General features: G+C 44.5%; 2 protein-coding genes across 2 annotated transcripts; one reads left to right on the top strand and one right to left on the bottom strand.

Annotated features, from left to right (window-relative positions):
* The first annotated feature begins 1,901 nt into the window (after positions 1-1,901).
* Positions 1,902-13,859, top strand: LOC145711782 (fibrocystin-L-like). Its single transcript, XM_081789471.1, has 5 exons — positions 1,902-2,056; positions 2,140-2,392; positions 2,565-4,826; positions 4,873-5,170; positions 5,326-13,859. The coding sequence occupies exons 1-5, from the start codon at positions 1,902-1,904 to the stop codon at positions 13,857-13,859; spliced, it is 11,502 nt and encodes a 3,833-aa protein (XP_081645597.1).
* A 3,378-nt stretch (positions 13,860-17,237) lies between these two features.
* Positions 17,238-19,367, bottom strand: LOC145711781 (uncharacterized). The gene is made up of 4 exons (XM_081789470.1): positions 19,242-19,367; positions 18,722-19,198; positions 17,588-18,621; positions 17,238-17,545 (listed from the first exon to the last, which is right to left on the bottom strand). The coding sequence occupies exons 1-4, from the start codon at positions 19,345-19,347 to the stop codon at positions 17,414-17,416; spliced, it is 1,749 nt and encodes a 582-aa protein (XP_081645596.1). The 5' UTR covers positions 19,348-19,367; the 3' UTR covers positions 17,238-17,413.
* Positions 19,368-19,374: the final 7 nt, after the last annotated feature.

Below are 19,374 nucleotides of genomic sequence, written 5' to 3'. Positions count from 1 at the left end.
TCCCTCTTCTCACGTAACCCATTCGCCGATAACTTTCCCTGCCAGTATGATCATACATCAAGCCAAAATCTATCCATTTTGGAATTTTATTCGGCCCAAATAGGACAATATTCTCCAATTTTTGATCTTTATGCTCAAGTCCTATGTCAAATAGGTACTTAATTCCATCACGTATTTGAATCGCCAAATCTTTTCTTTTTTTAATGTCGAATTCATTCTTTCGAAGAAAATATCGCAAGTCTTTACCACCTTCTTCCATGATTGTTATCCAACCAAGGCACTCGACGAAATCTTTATCAGAATGGTGAAAGAATTCAATATTTGCAATATGTTTCAGTACATTTTTATGAGCAGGAATTGAATTTTCTTTTTGGTCTCGTGAATCTGAAGCTTCCAGAAATTCCGAAGCCAAGTTGATTCGATATCGAATTTCATCGCAGAACTTTTCTGTGAAAAGAAACGGATCAAAATAATGAACCCTGTAGAGAGCATTGAAGGCGACATCTTCTTTGCATATAAGCGCTTCTCCTCCTGAATCTAGGAAATGGATGGGCGAAGTACCTGATTGAGGTGAATTCCCAGCTTTCTTTTTTTCTGTTTGAACTGTCCATAATTCTGTTTCCGCTCGAATCTGATTTTTGAAAATATATTTGCCAAGCAAATATCTGTAACGCTGGATCAGGTGATTTTGGAACGGAGTTGCCGGCCAAGAAGAAAGAAGTTTGTATCCTCCTTTATTGTTCTTGTTGAAAACATAGCCTGTAAGAATTCCCCTGTTGCTCATTTTGAATTGAAAAGAAACCCATGTAGAAGCAATAAAATGGTTTTCGTTGAATACTTGTCGTTCCACAGATCTAATAAGCCTACATTTTGCACTTCTTGAAGTTTTTCTTTCGAGTTTTGGTATCAAATCATGGAGCCAAAGTTTAATTTTATCTTTCTCTATCATTTTCGGAGAAAATTTTTTCTGTCTTTGCTTAACTTATTGGGCTCATAAACTGGCCATGAGCTTAATGATCAACCATGTTGATGTTTCTATTTGCCATCTCAAAGGTCAGTAAATCACTTTTGTTACTTGAATTCAGAATTTCATGCTTCAAATCATTTATTGCTTTGACAATCCTTATTCAACTATTATGAGATTTCCGTTTTAAATTTACATTTATCACCATTAGCGTATTTTGACGTTTTTATGAGTCAAATAAGGTCATGAATTCTCAACGATCGTAAAGTGAAACACATGATCGCCCGAATAAATTTTACTTGCCAAAAATGGGGTCATGATTATTTGCTTGATTTGTTCCCTCAATTATGATGAATTCAGATCTGCGGTTTCGTCGACCTTTACGAACACCGCCCGAAGGATCAAATTATCTCATGTTATTTAAGTTTGAGTTTATTTGAATCGTTATCGTGAATCTTCCAGGAGGCCACTTGACGAATCTGCCTCGTTTTTATTCCGAAGCTTTCGAACAAGTGATAAGATGAAGCGATTTTATTTTAAAAACAACTACTTGACGCTCTTTTCCATCATTTATTGCAAAACAACAACCGTTATTGAGTCAAAAAAGTAACAAAATTGAAAAATTCTAATCTCATTTTGACAAATAAAACTCAGACAAAGCTCTGTTGATTATCTTTGAACCGATGGTTTGTTTTTTCGACCATATTTGATTAAGCTTTCTTGAAATTTTTCAATTAAAAATGGCAAAATCCACGCATGAGTTAAAAAAAGGTCACTAACCTGATTGTTCTTTTGACCGAAGAAAATCGCAAGATTTTTCCAGTCAGAAACTCTGAAAATGTTTATGGCAGGCGGCGCTATTTTTCATCTAGATAGCAGCGGCGATAACTCGCTTCGGTTCTGCTGGTCTCATTCGAAAGTCGCGAATTAGAGAAAAATGGCTTTTCTGAGGGCCTTGCTCCTCCTTGTGGGGGTGCTTGGCCAGGAAACGCGTCTCCATTTTGCGAAGACAAGATTTGCTGATGATGAAAAAGCTTCTGTCATCGTTGGTGGAGACTTCCGAGATGTTGACGTTGTTTCCGTGCGAGCAAAGTAGGTTTAATCATTATTCAATTTTCAATTGTAAAAATAAGAAATCAAAAATAAGTAAAACACAGCGTCAAATTGAATTTTAGCGCTGGAGGATTAACATATGATTGCAAGATCAAATCAATCACCGACAACAATGTAGAATGCGGCCTTCCTTTGAATGCTGGCTTTGATCGGTACGACATAAGCGTTCTCGCCCAAAATGACGCTGGTTCGACTCTGTTTACCTGTGCAAGAGCTGATTCATGCATCATCAAAATCGACGATAGTCCATCAACTGACACGAATTCTTATGAGCGGGTAGAAGCCGTCGGAGACGAAACACCGATGGTGACGAAAGTAATTCCGAATGCGGTGGGAACCAGAGGTGGTGCGATCTTTACCATCTCAGGCGAAAATTTTGGAGAATCACTGACTTCGTTTGGCGAAGAGGGGCGAATGTCTAACAGTCAGGGTTATTACGGAAATAAGAGACTAATACAAAGCTAAAATTTCCATTACAGTCCTTTAGCGCAAAATAGTTGACTCCTTCGATCATTGTATTAACCTATTCGACAGTGATATCCAGGTCTTCTTCGCAAACGGGCTCACTTACGTTCCCTGTGAGCTGATCACGCATTGGTATAATCCAGGCGAGATTGCTTGCCAAGCTGCTCCATTTAATCGCGAGGCGGAATGGGCAACTCTCGTCTACCTCAACGGCGAAAAATTAGAGGCTACGTGCGGGGACTGTATCATCCACACTCGCCCTCATCACTGGGGCAGAGCATCTGTCAAGTACGACTTGAAATATGGCAACGCGGTCGCTCCCGGAAAATCTCCAGCGTGGACACCGTGGGCATCGCTGAGTGGCACGACAGAAGAAGAAGAAATCATTTTCGAGGATCGTTTCCTCACTTCCACTTTCGGCTGCCCCGCTCCCATCAGCTTCTCTGTTCGATTCAAAGATGGAACTCTTCTCAACGAAGAAGACATGGAAAATCTCTTCGAGCACTCACAGGCCTCCATGATCATCTGCCCATCAGGCGGCTGCGATGATTACGAGTTCCGATTTCTCTGCGACGACAGTTCTGTTTTCATGTATCTCGCTGGCGATCGCGACCAAAACGATCACGCCGCTTTTGACGTGGATGAGCGTGAAAACCATATGATGGCGGTTAAGATAGAAACCGACTTCCCAAATCCACAGGAGGTCGCTGTTTGTGGCCTTGGATACACGGACGAAGATGAGGTTCATCATTTGTACTCGATCTACAGTAAAGACCGATGGAATGGCGCACTTACCTGCCGCGTAGAGGCGAAAACCGTCGGAGATTATACTATCTCCCCAATTCATTTGAAAAAGGGTAGAGGAGTCGATGAGACGTCCCTTTACTTCACAGCTGAGGGCAAAACTGCCAACTTTGCACTCGCTCCACGAATTGACGCAATTTCGCCCAACGAAGGCTCAAAATTTGGCGGAACACTCATCACCATCACTGGAACAAATCTCAAGCTAAAAGCAAATTCTCCCCCAAAAATCATTCTCGCAGGAAATATCCCTTGTTCAGTCCTGTCCTCGACCTCCGAAGAAATCATTTGTCAAGTCGATCGATCAGTAGTGAATATTGACCCTGAAGAAACCCGATTTCCTGGCGGTCTTGGAGCCAATGATATTTTTGAAGATGGAATTATGAAGACAAAGTATCATCTTCAATCAGAGACTGGGACGATGCGAGGTTTCTTCCGAGTCCCCGTGACTGGTTATTACAGTATCGACCACGGTCTCCATTACGATCTGAACAAGGACGGAAACTACATCCGTTCCTGGGGAGAAAGAGTTCATCTCGATGCCGATTACCAGTACGGCTTCTACACAATCGAAGCAAAATCATACGGTTACATTTTTCATGGCGATGGGAGCCCCGCTACACTTGAGTCGGCTATTCCACCGTATAAGATAATTCAACCCTCCGGGCATAAGCTTGAGGACCAATATGAGCGGCAACAAATTCACGTCTGGCCGATTTTCGCCGAAAAGACCAAACACATAATTCACCTTTCAACTGGCTCCGTTTCAAGCAGCGTGCAGTTCCGACTCCGCTTGACTGGAGGATGGTCTTCTCGAACAACGGAGCCGATGACTTGGAGCGATCTTGTGAACAATGGAGCGGCTCTTCTGAATAGTTGGTTCTCTGATGATTTCAAATTCGGAGCCGATATTTACTCCGTCGATGTCAGTAGCTCGCATGGAGACGCTAGAATCACCGTCACTTTCAATGGCGCAAACTGTGCCAATACTCTCGCACCGATTGAAGTTGTCAGTGAATTTGCTGCGGAACCAACCTCGATGCAATTTACTAACGCCTTTGGAGAGCAAGTCACTGGTCTTCGAACATCAATGACTGAGAATGGCGATACAATTATCATCGACACATGGGAGAATCAACAGATCGTCCCAGGAATGAAAGGATCCTTCCAACTTCATTACAAAACGTGGATTTCGCCAGTGATTGATTCTGAAACTATTCTGCAAGATGATCTCTTGACGATATTGCAATCGGGACATCCAGACTTTTTTGGCTGCATTTTGGAAGTTTTCCGAAAAGATTGTGGCCACGGTGTTTTCTTCATTGTCAAATTCCAGATTCTCGGGGATTTCCCGGAAATCATGATCACAAGTGATGACATGTCAAATCACGGGAATGATTTGGCTTGGCGAACAAATGATGCTGGCGTGAGAGTTAGGAAAATTCCCGGCTCTGCTTTGACAAAAGAAATGTCTTCTCCTCAGGTGAATTTAAAATTGAAAAGCTTCCAGCTCAGGTGAAAATTTTTAGGTCCAACTTTTCATCAAAAACGTTCCGGCTTCTTGCGACAATTGCGACTTCGCATTTATCGATAGCGGAGCTGCAACTTCACTTGGCACGAACAACATCATTCTCGACGGGCAGGAGCAGACAATAAAAATCTTTGGAAGCGATCTTGGAAGTACAGTTGCGGTCATGTTTGGCGATACCTCTTGTACTTTTGACACGGTCTTCTGCACGATCAAATCAGCAACTTCTTCTTCTGTTGAAGTTTCATATACAAAACTTCCATGGGGGTCAAGCGCTGTCTACGTTCTTTCCGAATCAGGTTAACTTTTCAGGAAATCAAAGAATTTGACATTTTAAAAATCATAAATTAATTCAGCTTGCGGTCTAACAGGAAAAAACCCATAATGCAAAATTAATCTGAGCTAAGATCTAATTTTTTTAATTTTTCTGACATAAACGTCATTTTTATTTCAGGTTTCGCTGAGTACACAACTGCTCTTGAAGTAACTGTCTCTTCTTCAACAAGTGTCAGTGTGACCGTTGGCCCCGATGGCAGAAACGTCAATGGTGGTACATTAGTAACAATCAGCGGTGACGGATTTGGCCTAGCTCAAGGTGACATCGCCTTCGGGGATACCATCGTGGAAGTAGTCGGCAGATCTGTCGATGACGTGATTGTGAGATCACCTGAAAATTTCGATGGTCTCGGCGCATCCGTTAGTATCTTCTTTGATGGCGATGTGGAGCCCCTCGGGACATATGTTTATGACGCCGCTGCAAATGTCGTCACACTTGATGTATCCTCACTCAGTGTTGAGGGAAACGATGTAACGGTGACGTTTGATCGAGATATTCTCAATGAAACAGTCACTTTCTTCATTGAGGATGACGAAGTCCACACTGCGATTGTGAATGGAAGTACTTATGGTTTCTTCATTGAAGCGAGAGCACCAGGAGCACATCAGTTCCGAGCACTTATCGGAGAGTTCGGATACTCAGACTCGATCACCGTAGAAACAATCCTCAGTATCAATACAATTGCCCCGACATCGTCCTCGATGGCAGGTGGATCTCTTTTGACAATTGATGGAGAAGGTTTTGGTGTAGATTCGACAATTACTCAAGTCACAATTGGTGGCCAAAACTGCGACATCGTCTCGCAAACGAACAAGAAAATTGTATGCTTGACACATGCAACTTACACTACTCATGTAGCAAATTTTATCGGAACAGGATGGTCACCATCCGACTTTGTCATCAATCAAAACGACAAGATCGTGTTTAGATGGCAGCTCGAAAGCACAATTAACGTTGCGCTAGAATCTGTTCCTGCAGGAGAATTCTCTTATCCACCACAAAGCTCGTCAAGTGGTGAGATTTATCGAGTTTTTGATGAAGCACCTGGAGTCTATTCCTTTACAACCGGACCTGTTGATGATCTTGGAACAGTAACACCAGGAGGAACTATTGAAATCAACGATCCCGTTGACAGAGAGGTCCAAGTTGAAGTCGTGGTTAATGGTTTTTCTGCTATCAAAAATCAGGTCAAAAAATGGACCGGTTGGAAAAATAAATGGAACACACAGAAAAACTGTGGCCCAATCGACACTGATATCTCAACTCAACTTCCGTCCTCGACGATTTCCGCGAACTGCACTGGCTGTCTGACACACACATTCTCCTTTGCTCGAAGTCCGATTGTAACGAGTGGTTCCTGGAGCGGCAATACCGTTCAGCTCACCGCTTCAGGGCTCGCCGACAACAAAGACTGCCTCGATCAGTATGAAGTCTACGCTGTGACGAAAACGAATCCGGATGCAAAGATTCCTTTTATGATCTCATCGATAAGCTCTTTTGGAGAGCTTGTAGCTAATATCGGACAGACAACTGATAATTGGCCCATCAATGAGAAAGTCTATTTACACGTAAATCAATTCGGGCGAGGGTTGGCCCAGATCGACGGAAGCTTGACTGCACTTCAAAAGACCTTTTCCCCGACATGCTCTGGCATCTATCCGGCCGAGGGTTCAAATCAAGGAGGCGGCATTTTGACGATCACAGGCGAATATTTCGCATACGATAAGTTCCCAGTTGCAAAAATGGCTGTCAGTGTTTGTGATAATGTAATTTCCGTAAGCGCCACGGAAATTCTCTGCAAATTGTCAAACACCGATTCTCTTGGAGTTCCAACAGCAATCGCAGTCTACTATTGCGAGACTGATTTTGATGAGTACAATGCAGACGATATTAAACTTTGCGCTGACACTGGCGATTATGGCTTCACCGCAGCATTTGCTGGACAAACTTATACCGCTGTTGATCCAACTAATGATATCGCTAACGTTGCAGGTCCTCCATCGGTTCAAAGTGCTTTTACTGTCGATTTCGATCTTTCTCTTCTCGGTCATCCCGCTTTGGCGGAAGCAGAGTGTCGATTAGTGAGTGCTGCAGGAGAAGATAACAATAACAATTGGCTCTCGATGACCGTTACGCACTCTTGTTCTGGTCCTACTTGCCATTTCTCTTTGAATCTTCCTAATCCAAATTTTGACGATTACGAGGTTCGTTTGTATCTTGACAATTATGGATACGTCAACGTCGGACAATTCCATCTCGAGCTTGAGATCCAATCTTTCGACAACGCTGTAAAGAAGGGATCAATGGGTGGCGGACATCGACTTCGTTTCACGACGAGTGAGAATTTCTTGCAGATTCCAACTGGAGAGATCTATTTCTATGTCGGAGAAGACGATATTTGTGGCCAAAATTATGATCCAAAAGCTTGTAAAATCACTGCAATCAGCTCAACAAAAATCGAAATTATTACTCCTGCAGCTTTTAATTCTGTAACTGAAGATTTCGACGGAAAAGCCACCATCGTTTTCAGTAACCAAAAAATATCATGTGCCCCTGGTGTCTGCGAATACGAATTTGATACTCAAACGAACATTGCTATCACTCAGCAGAGCGAGTCAAGCGAGCCAACTTGGTCGAACAAATACCTTGCCAATGAAGAGGTCACCTTTGGACTCGACAGTCTTCCAAACGGCTGCAGTGGCGTGACAATTTCCATCGGCGACAAAGACTGCCCAATAGTCGACTGCGATGGCACGAATGCTTTCCTTTCTTGCACAGTTCCTGGTCAAGAAGCTGGTGAGTATAAACTGGATATCAACTTCGACAGCATTGGTAGTGCTATTCACGAAAGTTCTGTCTTCGAAATGGGTTTCAAAGTTAACAATGTAAACCCGAATATTGGATCGTATGGTGGCGGAAAACTCATAACCATCACTGGAAGCGGATTTTACGACAACAACATGGGAACGCTCTGCGGTGAGGAGCTCGTCGACTGTCAAATTAACAACGATCACACAGAAGCAATTTGTAAAACGCCCATGATTGAAAATTGGGTGTGGGAAAGCTCAACAGATTGCGTGTACGAGTGGTATCATAACGATGATGAATCTGTCGAAGAGGGCGTTAGAAAACGACGCAACGCGGGTCAGAGCTTTGTCTTTGACAATTCAACCACTGCGTACATCGACAGCATTCACCCGAACATGGGAGGCACCCAAGGTGGAACAAGAATTACTATCGCTGGAAACAACTTTGTACCCGGACAAACAACTGTTGAAATCGACGGAGTTTCGTGTGTTATCCTTTCTGAAAGCGTGACAGAAATTGTCTGCGAGACACAAGCTCATCAATACTCGACGGCTCATTTGGTTCATGTGACTGTGCCTGATGGCAATGCTGTTTTCCATCACCCAGATGCCGCGAAATTCTGGTACGTTGACAGATGGAGCTCTCCATTCACCTGGGGATGTGACGCCGCTGTGAACTGCACTGGCAAACCTGTCGATGGAGATATTGCAGTCATTCCCCACAATCAGACTGTTTTGCTCGACGAGTCTACTCCACTTTTGAAAGTTCTCCTCATCCAAGGCGGTACTCTCGTCTGGGATCGCAAAGATGCCATTAAACTCCGAGCCGAGTACATTTTAATCACTGATGGAGGCCACTTTGAACTTGGAAACGAATATGAGCCTTTCTGCGGAACACCGTCAGATCCAATTGGTGCGGAAATCGAGCTCTATGGCCACCACCGAAGCATTCGACTTCCGATCTACGGCGCCAAGTGTTTTATCACTCGCGACGGAACTGTCAGTCTTCACGGTTGCCCAATCGAGACAACTTGGACACAGTTAAACGCAACGGCAGAAGCAGGAGATAATTCCATCTTCGTGCGCAATCCGGTAACAAATCCTGATGCTCCGATGAACTCATGGAAACCTGGCGATAAAATTGTCATTGCAACTACTGGCGGGCGGCTAACTCTTACTCAAAGCGAAGAAAGAATCATTGACTCGATCTCGAGTGATGGACGAACTATCTTTTTGACGGAGCCTCTAACATACCGACATCTTTATCATTACTCTGAATGGGATGGGGAAATCTTAGAAGTTGCAGCCGAAGTTGGTCTTCTGACAAGAAACGTCAAGCTGTATGGAAACGTTAATGATGAATGGACAAAAACACTTCCACCCTGCGACACGGAGTATGAGACTGGAGAAAACCAGAAAGAAGACGAAGTTATCCAAAGCTGTTACGAGAATAAATGGGGTGATGAAATCGGCTCCGATGAGTTTGGCGGTCATTTCTTGATGCACAAAATCACGTGGGGAAAAATCGCGCACATTGAATCTTTCCACATGGGACAAGCAGCCCAGTTTGCCCGATACTCGTTCCATTTCCACAGATCAAGCCACCAACCCGACTCTTATTTCAAAGGAAACGCGGTCTACAACACTTTCAATCGCGTCATCACAACTCATGGAGTTCATCAGGCTCTGGTTGAATGGAACGTCGGTTACAATGCTATGGGCCACAACTTTTTCATTGAAGATGGCTGCGAAGAGAACAACATAATCCAGTACAATTTGGCTATCAAAACAAAACCGTCGAACTCGCTTCTAAACACTGATCAAAAAGCTGCTGCTTTTTGGATTACCAATCCCTGGAATATCATTCAACATAATCGAGCCGCAGGAGGTGCTCAAACTGGATACTGGGTTAATCCATTTGAACACGCCTTCCCTCACAGAGGAGTTCAGCCAGGCTACAAAGATACACTCTGTCCAGTCAACAGGGGTGTCCTCAAATGGTACAATAACACTGCCCACGATATGGGCTTTTATGGCTTCTGGGTGATGACGATGATTCCAAACTCAGCCTATCGACCAAGCACACAGGATTGTCAGACGACCTGGCCTCCTGGAGAAGCTACCTTTGAAAGAGGAATTTTCTGGAACTGTCTCAGAGGTGCTGAACTTGCCCGAGTAGCAGATAACATTTGGATGAAGGACTTTATTGCAGCGAACAATATTCTTGGCGGCTTGTCGATCCTTGAAACTATTTCCGGGCGTTACGGAGGAGAGTACACTCAGTACGCTACCGGCATCAAGGATTCGACTGTCATTGGATACATTGATAAGAACATCCCTGAGCTATCGCTGTGCACTCGTTTCGGCATTGAAACACCGTGGGAGCCAGACGCAATGTGCGCCATTGAAGGTGTCAAGTTCCACAACTTCGATCAAGGAAACGGAAGCCACTGCACCGCCATTGACGCTTGCTACCATTCTTACCCCTTTGATTGCGGTCGAACTAGTCATTTCGAGCGAATTCAGTGGTTTAACTCTCCAAGAAAGTTTTCGGCTGACTGGGAGCACGAAACCGTTCTTGTCGACCGAGATGGCTCTTTGACTGGAAAAGGCATGGCTGGCTGGTCAGTAGTACCGACATCAAGCCTCTACCCGACCTCGATGTGTGAACCTGCGCCTGAGTTTTCGGTCAAATTTCCATGTTCTTTCTGTCAAGGAATCGAGTTCATGCGCTATGGCATGAATAATGTACTACCAAGCGCACTCCAGGGCTTGAATCTGGACATTGAGAATAAATACGGATCCACAACTATCCCCTTTCAAACCAGTCGATCGACACATCCAACTGGTTGGATGGGTATCCTTCTCGCAGGAGAAACTCACGATGTTTTCTGGAAAGACTTCCTGCACATCACAAATATTACATATCGGGGAACAGTTTACGATGTTGGACAGCACAAGCACGCGATTGTTCGCCATCCTTTCACGCAGGAGGTCGACTATGCTGAAATTGACGGATTCAAACAAAAAGGCTTCGCTGATTGGAAATGGGAATCGTACGCCGGCCGAGAAGAAACATCGCTTGACGTGTCAATGGGACCTCTAGCTTATATGATTGACCAGCATACTCTTGATTTCTCGATCATGTTCGCAAAAACCGACGCTGAAAATATTTATTACGATGTTGACTACAACTTCGAAGTTTTCAAATGCTTCTGGCCCGATTGCACGCCACCGACAACTCCACCGCCAACGACACCGCCAACCGACCTCAACGAATGCGACTGGGAAGATCCGCTTTGCTGGGAAGATGGAGTCGTCCCTGCACCCGGATCGAATGTCACTATTCCTCTTGAAAAGCATGTTACGTTGAACAGTGATTTTGATGGCGACATTCTCTTCCTGGAAGGAACACTCACTATTTCAGATGCTCAAGACATCACTCTCGATATCAGAGACATCCTAATCAACACAGGAGCTGGCGGCCATGAACATCTTTGGGAAAGACGAAAACGAAGATCCGTCCAATTTGAAAATGGAAATCTGTTCGCCGGAACTACCGACCAACCTTTCAACTGTAGTCATACCTTCAAGATCAATTTCAAGGGTGATCGATGGCAAGAAGAATTCGGTGCTCCGCATGGATCCCATCCGATCGGAGCCAAAACGATTGGTGTTATGGGTGGCTTACGTCTTGTTGGATGCCCGCAGAACACACCGTTGTCCTTTTTGCAAAACTCTGTCGTCGCTGGCGTAAATACTATTGAGCTCACGGACGACGTAAGCGGAGATTGGAAAGTTGGCGATGAAATTGTCATTGCCGCGTCTTCCTACAACCCGCGTGATTTTGACGCCCTCAAGATTGTGTCTATCGCTGGAAACACAGTCACTGTCGACAGGCCACTCGACTTTGATCATAGCGGAGCCGATGTCGGTGAAACTTTCAAGACTGAGGTAGTCCACCTGACACGTAATATCCGTCTTGACGGGAGTAGAGACTCGGAAGATATGTTTGGTGGAAGAATTGTAGTTATTGAAGCGGACGATGGTGATTCTTACCGACGAGGATGGGCGCAACTAGAAAACATTGAGCTCGTCTACATGGGTCAATATGGTCATAACCGTGGCGACGACTGGAGAGGACCTATCGTTTTCTACAACAAGGGAGATCAATCAACTCTCCAGAATCCTTCCTACTTCAAAGGTTCATCCATCCACTCGTCTTACATGGGCGCAATTAATATTGGCGAAGAAGTTGACAGCTTTGTTATCGATAGAAATGTAATCTTCAACGTTGTTGGCAGTGGATTCTCGGTACAGGCTGATGATTCAGTTGTAACAAACAATGTAGCCGTCATGATTGTCAGCCAAATGACGTACGCACAGGCCTTCCTTGGTGCTTCTTTCAGCGGAATTAACCAGGCTGGAGCCTCCGGCCCTGGCTTTGGTATCAACAGCTTTTCCGGACTTCTCCACAACAATCGCGTCGCCGGAGGTGATGGTCCTGGCTACGTGGGCCGAGGGCTTCCTTGTCAGCATTCTGATCTCTGCACGAGTGATAGCTGGACAATGAACATTACCAATTACGCTCACTCGGTGAGTTTCGGCTATTCGATTCTCAAGCCTCAATACAACAGACCTTGTATTCTACTAGAAGGCTTCGAGTTCTGGCGAATCGCAGACTACGGCATCTACACGCAAGCATTCAAAGCAAACATTCACATACTTGGCAACAGATTCGTTGATTGCACCGTTGGAGTAGGCCACTTGATGATTGGCAATGGAGGCCCTCTAGATCACTGGCACGGTGACCTTCGCTGCTCAATCGACAACAACGAGTTCATCGGTCTTTCGGACCACCACACTTGCAAGGATTGGGAGAACCTTGAAAACTATCTCACCTTGACTGGCGGTCGAAATACAATGGCAAGAGCGCCGGCAAACAAGCATTTTGGCCATACTGCTATTATGATGCCTATCTTTGTCGCTGACTACAATAACTATCCAAAGAACTTCCTCATTCGATCAAAGGAAGACAACTATCCATCACCAACCGGATACAGTTGCGTCGCGAACAATCTGTTCAAGGAATACTCTATGGATGCAACATGCGGCAGAGGAAATGTGATTGTAATGTCGAACCCGCGCGCTCAAGATGTCACTCATTCGGTTGACATTTCGGGTTCAAGCTTGACTAACTGCCACGCTGATCATCTCGTCGAGTTCAAGCGGCCACTGCTGGAAAATGTCAATCTTGCCGATTGTATCGACATGCCATGCGATGGGCAAAAGAAGCTTTTGGTGAAGGACATGGACGGATCATTCACTGGCAACGGCGTCGAGACATCCATCTTTTCGCAGTCCGAATTCCATTGGCGCGGAGTTCAAGGGTTCCCTTGGTCAAACAGCGTCGATGACTCCTACGGCATGGGCGATTATCGAGTTCCTGAGAGCATGCTGACCTTTACGAATGGAACAGTCATCTCCATCGATGATTATGCGCCTCACAAGGGCATTTCTAGAGGAGACACTTGCGTCTGGAAAGAATCACACGCCGCTTATCACTGCGTCGGAAGTACACGAGCGCACTTGATCTTCGAATCCTTCGACAAAGACACGGAAATACGACGAATCTCGCCAATCGGTTTGCGATCTTCAACTGGTTACATCGATCTCTCAAACGGACTCAACGATAATTCATGCTGTGCTGGGTACTCTTGCTCGCTCCGTGCGACAATGAACCATTTTATTGTTGAGTGCGGCGAAACTTACGATTTCCATGCAACGGGAACGACTCCTACAGAAGTCCAGTTCGCGATGTACAATGTTCCAAGGAAGGGGTAAATGAATTTTTAATCAAAGCCCTATTTTGAAATCTTCGGCGAGAAAATAGAAATTTAACCCATTTAAAAGTGACTGTAAAGTGAAAATCCAGATGTTCACTCATCGTCAAAATCGACAAGATGTTTTCCTCAACGGCAACAACATGATCTACTCAAATCAATACGACTTCGCCACGCACAACTGGAAATTCCCGAGTCCAGCGTTCATTCCTGATGTTACCGATAGCTCTGGCAGTAACTACTTTGACCGTGCTGACCAGATGCTCTATTTCGTTCTTGGCGGAGGCGATAAACTCCGAGTAAAAATTGCAAAATCGATCATTTTAACGCTCGATGTGGCGACATCAATGACAGTCAATGAGTTCTATGCTTCTCCTGATCTGCCCTACCTTCTAGCAGCACTTCTCGGACTCGATCCTAGCCAAGTTAAGGTCGTCGATGTCAAGAAAGAAAACTGGACAAGTGCTCAAAAGAGCTGGACAGAAGCAACAATGGTGACAAAGCCTCAATTAAAGAACAGCATCAACATGAAAGTTTCATTCGAGTTCGGAAAGCCTCTTGGAATCGTCAACTCTTCAAGAAAACGAAGAAGCGTCGGTGATCCAGACTTCGACAAAATTGGAAGCATTCTCGTTCAGAAGCAAATGGACGGCGAGTTGGAGACGAGCATCAAGGATATGGCGGATGCGCAGGGAACCGAGTTAGAGGTTGTTGCGACGACATTGACGGGCGAAGCTGTCGAAGGAGATGTCCCTGATTGGTACGAGCCAGGAACAATGGGCGAGGATGTCACCATTCTCAAGGATCTCGGAATTACGGATGATGAAGCTAACCAGGAAAGATTTGAAAAAGAAAAAATCATGTTTCAGAGGTTAATCTTTGCAACAAATGATTTTCAATCTTGAAGAAAGGCAGAAAACTTGCAGGCAATGGTGGAAGCTAAAGCGGCCGAAGCTGGCAAAGAAGACCTTATTTCCGAGACAACGATCGATAAACAGGCGGCTCAAGAAGAAATCATGTCCAAGACGACTGAAGCAAAGGTTTACGATCAAATTCCAACAACGTTCTCGATTCTTCAAGAACCAGGCAATATGATCGTCAGTCAGCGTCCCAAGCAAGGATTCAAGGTATTTTTTTCTTGTCGAAAATAGATTGATTACTAAATCTTAGGTCGTTATGCTTGATAAAGATGGCGCCCAGATGGAAAATGTCGGATACAGCGGAGATCCATGGAGGGTTCTCATTAGCGAAGCGAATGGAGAATACATCGACGCACTAGAAGTCGCATTTACTCCTGGTAAAACAATAGTAAAGATATCAAGTAAATTACTTTTTGTTAAGGATCTGGCGTTGCTGATTTCAGTGGACTCCGAATTCACTCTCTCGGCTCTTATCAATTGACCGCCGAGCTTTCATATTCCGGCACTGAGTCGAATTTCACTATGCCTGAAATCACTTCTGCGCCTTTCGAAGTGATCGCTGCTCCACCCGGTAAACTCGCGTAAAAAGATCTCCTTACCAAATCCCTCTTTAGGCTCGGTACAGATCGAGTACACAGACAACGTCACAATCAACTACGTGCTTCAGCCGCTGCCAGAAATAAGCATCCAAATCTTCGACACAAATGGCGAGTACATGAGCTCCTGTGGACCAGCTGGCGACGAGTGCAGAGTTTGTGTTGAAGCGCCAGTTTACCAAAACGAAACCCTCACTGGAACTTTGGAAGTTGCCTATATCGGCGGAAGAGCGATTTTCAACGATATCGTGCCGACGGTCGAACACTCCGCTGTCACCCTGATCTTCAGCCTCTGCTACAATCAAGGAGAAGATACAGTTCTGGTCGGGAAAGCACACTCAGATACATTTGTTGTTCGACCTGAACGTAAGTAGAGAGTGAATATTATAATTATATAAAGATAAAATTTATTCTTTGGTTATAATCAAACAAATATCAAAATGCCTATGTGCATTCTTTTTCAAGGAAAAAAAACGGGTAAAGTAACGTAGAATCAATCTTTTAGCAACAACAACTACCACGACAACTACAACGACAACAACGACTACAACCACCACATGTAAGTATTAAATGAACCTATCGAAACTATATAAACAAGTATTTATCTATCGGAGTAAAATCGAACAAATGTCCAAACGCTCGGCATTCCAAAAAACCGGGTACAGTGAGCTTTTTGCGCAGGATAGGAAAAAAGATTCACGCAAATAAAGAATTTTGTGAATCAGAATAAATTTTCTAGCAAACACCACAACTACTACAACTTCAACGAGCATAACACCAACTACTTCATCCGCAGGAAGCACTCCTTGTGATTCCGGTGACATAAGTCTTCAAGTAAGAAGTATTTCCTTCTCGATCGCAATTTTAAACTGTTCCGCTAAGACCTCGACAAAATGCCGCCCCGATCATTTCGGCATTTCCATCCACAAATGCGTCTTCGACCATTTGAATATGGATCCATCTGCTGCCTCGTTGAGCGGACCAAATGCAGTGAGCGGCGGAGCAGTAAACAGCGCTTGCAGCGGAACATTAATCAACGACGAGTACCACTTCGGGCAGCAGGGAAAAGTCGCCGAGTGCGGAAACGAAATCGTCTCCAACGCGACGCACATCATCATCAAGAGCTCGATTCAAGGCGTCGCCGGCGTCAATTACGCGGGAATCACTCGCCAAAGAAGGCTGAAAGTCGACTTGGCGTGCGCTTTCGAGCGACTGATCCGAGTCAACTCGGGCCCGATTTTGACCTCGCTCTATCATTTCACCGTGGACTTGAGCGAAACGACCGGCAACTTCGACTTGAGCATTGACCTATTCAAAGACGACGGTTTCAGGAATGTTTCTCAAAACTATTTTTTATTATCAGCGATGGAGCCGTTTTGAAAAGCATTAAAGCGATCATTTCGCGGTGAACGAAACCATCTCAGTCCCGCAGCCTTTCTTCGTCAAAACTGCGCTAGAATCAGCTGGCGACAATTTCAAACTTCAACTCAACCGCTGCTGGGCCACCTCAACGTACTTGAACACTCTTATTCGTAAAAAATATGAATTTCAGCGACAATCCTCAAGATACACTCTCCTATTCATTCATCGACAACTTCTGCGGCAACAATGACGAAATCGCCGGCGACACTTTGGAAATCTTCGAAAACGGCGAAGAGAACTTTGCGAGATTCAGAATGAACTCCTTCAAATTCCTTGACGCGTCAACACTTTTCCTTCACTGCGATGTTAACGTCTGTGACTCAAGGTAACAATCAAGACGAGTTCTTTCCAAACTTTGCTTCTAGCGTTGAAAATTGCGTCATCGACTGTTCCAGCGGAAGAAAACGAAGATCAATCGACGAGTACCTTCCTACAATCACTACTGGTCCCTTATATTTGCCTTGATTCCGACTTTTCATATTTCGGTCTACTCGTTACATTTATTTATTTATTCTATAAGCAGAATTTTGAACAGCGTTTATTTCTTAAATAAAATATTTATTCAATGTTGACCTGTAAAAATTTGGACTTCGGCAGTGAAATATGCAAAACAAAGCTCATAACGTCTCATAGTATTCTTCGTCGAAACTTTCGTTGAAATCGTCTTCGCACGAATTCTTCGAGCTTGAATCTGAGTCTCTCGCAAAAAGATCATCGGAGTGATTACTTTCAGCTGAATCTTCGTCGCTCTTAATTTTTCGCGTGTTAATTCTCATTCCGAAGATATTTACCGAGGATTCCAGAAATGCCGCTCTTTTTGGCTTTTCTTCCACGATTTTTAAATGTTTTCTTCTTGAAGAAAATGAACAACTCGGTCCGGTCTCTTCCTCTTCTTCTTTCTTTTCTTCGCCAATAATCTTTACGGAATCATTGGACTTCTCTTCGCCGTCTTTCTTGCTCAAGTCGCCAATAAGCCTCTCCGAATCGTTCGATTCAAGTTCTTCTTCCCAGAAATCGTCGCCTTCCGAGTCCCAGTTTTCAGCAATCGAGCCATCTTCTTCAGACTCGCTTATTTTCCGCTGACTCGCGATTCTAAGACTATCAATCCCTGTTTCCGGATATTGGCTCTTTCGTCTCTCTCGATCCAAATCGCTAGGAACTGGTTTCTTTTTGTCTTCTTCATTTTCAGAATCGGGGAGGTAAATTGACTGGCTCAGAAGGTCATTTTCTCCAGCCGCGAATAAGGGTTGAGAATTACCTTCTTCATCTGAGCTCAAGAGAACTTCTGGCGATTTTCGCTCGTCAAGAATCGGATTTGGACTCTTCGGCGACTCTTTAGCGCCATTTTCGGGCTCTTCCTTGATTCCTTCTTCCTCGTTCTTTTTTGCGAGCGCTTGCATATCGACTCGAATTCCTCTGGATTCCAGATCCGCCACGACCCGTAAAATCTGGCTCGCGTCCAAGTCAATTTGTGACCTGTTCGGATCTCTTTCCAGCAGCGCCTCGGAATCAGAATCGAAGTCGTCGTACTCAATAACTGGATTTTCCGGATCTTGATTTTTCCTGTTGAGCCAGTGAATGTGCAGAGCTGGATGGTCGCAGCGCGGGTCCACGTACACGTGCTCCACGAAATGCGGGAGAAGCTTTTTGTTGAAAATGTCGTCGGAAGAGCAGTGCAGCTCGTAGTCGCAGCTTGTCGGGCGCGAGCCTGGCTGCACTCTGGGGAGGCCGGTCAGAAAGTCGATCCCGTTGAACTCCGCTTTCGGGCGCTCGTCGTAGCGGAAGCGATTTAGGTAAACGGATTTGTTCAAGGCGACATTGTGGTCTTTTTAGGTTACTGCATTTGAATAAGAATAGGGTTAGGGTTAAGGTTAGGGTTAAGGTTAGGGACTATTTTTGAAGAAGGATGACTCAGAAACCTGTGCCTGAGTAAAACTGATTCACATAATTGTAAAATCCATTTTGAACCTTGAACTTTTCCTCCAACACTCCTCTTATTGCATCGTGCAAGTACGGCTTCGTGTAGGTTATTTTGATGTACAATCTTTTTTCAGTAGTGTAGCCGTAAAACGGAGTCCGCCAAAATGGCTTCAATTTTCCAAGAAATTCGCCTCGTACTCTTTTTAGCTGGTTCAAAAGCGAGTCTTTCATGATTTCAGAAAAGCGATTTTTGGAACCGTGCATGAGTCGCGCGTCGTTTTTCAAAAGCTCGAGGACTGCGTTCATGTCTCTTTCGAGCACATGCGGATTCGTTGCAATGTAGAAATAGGGAAAGTAGTTGTGGACAAAGACCATTACAGAGTGATCGTCGGGCGTTTCGCCGAACATGCAAATGACTGGAACTTTGTATGTTCTTTCGTAGTTGTCCACGTGCTTGTTGTTCTGCGGCATCCGATCTAGCGCTGAGAGATTTTTTAAATGACCTGAGAAAAGCCTGCTTTTTACTTGTCGAGTGAATGTCTTTGAGAAAGAACTTGAAGTGTCTGCTTTTTAAATTATAGCCGCCCTGGCATTGATGCACAAATGGTTTCTCGTTGTCTCCAAAAGGCATTTTTGCTTTTTAATTTTCTGAAATTTA

This window comes from Oikopleura dioica, chromosome 1, assembly GCF_907165135.1.
Source record: "Oikopleura dioica chromosome 1, OKI2018_I68_1.0, whole genome shotgun sequence".
NCBI lineage: Eukaryota > Metazoa > Chordata > Appendicularia > Copelata > Oikopleuridae > Oikopleura > Oikopleura dioica.
Note: the sequence above shows the minus strand (reverse complement) of the source record. Positions and strands in the feature narration are given on the sequence as shown.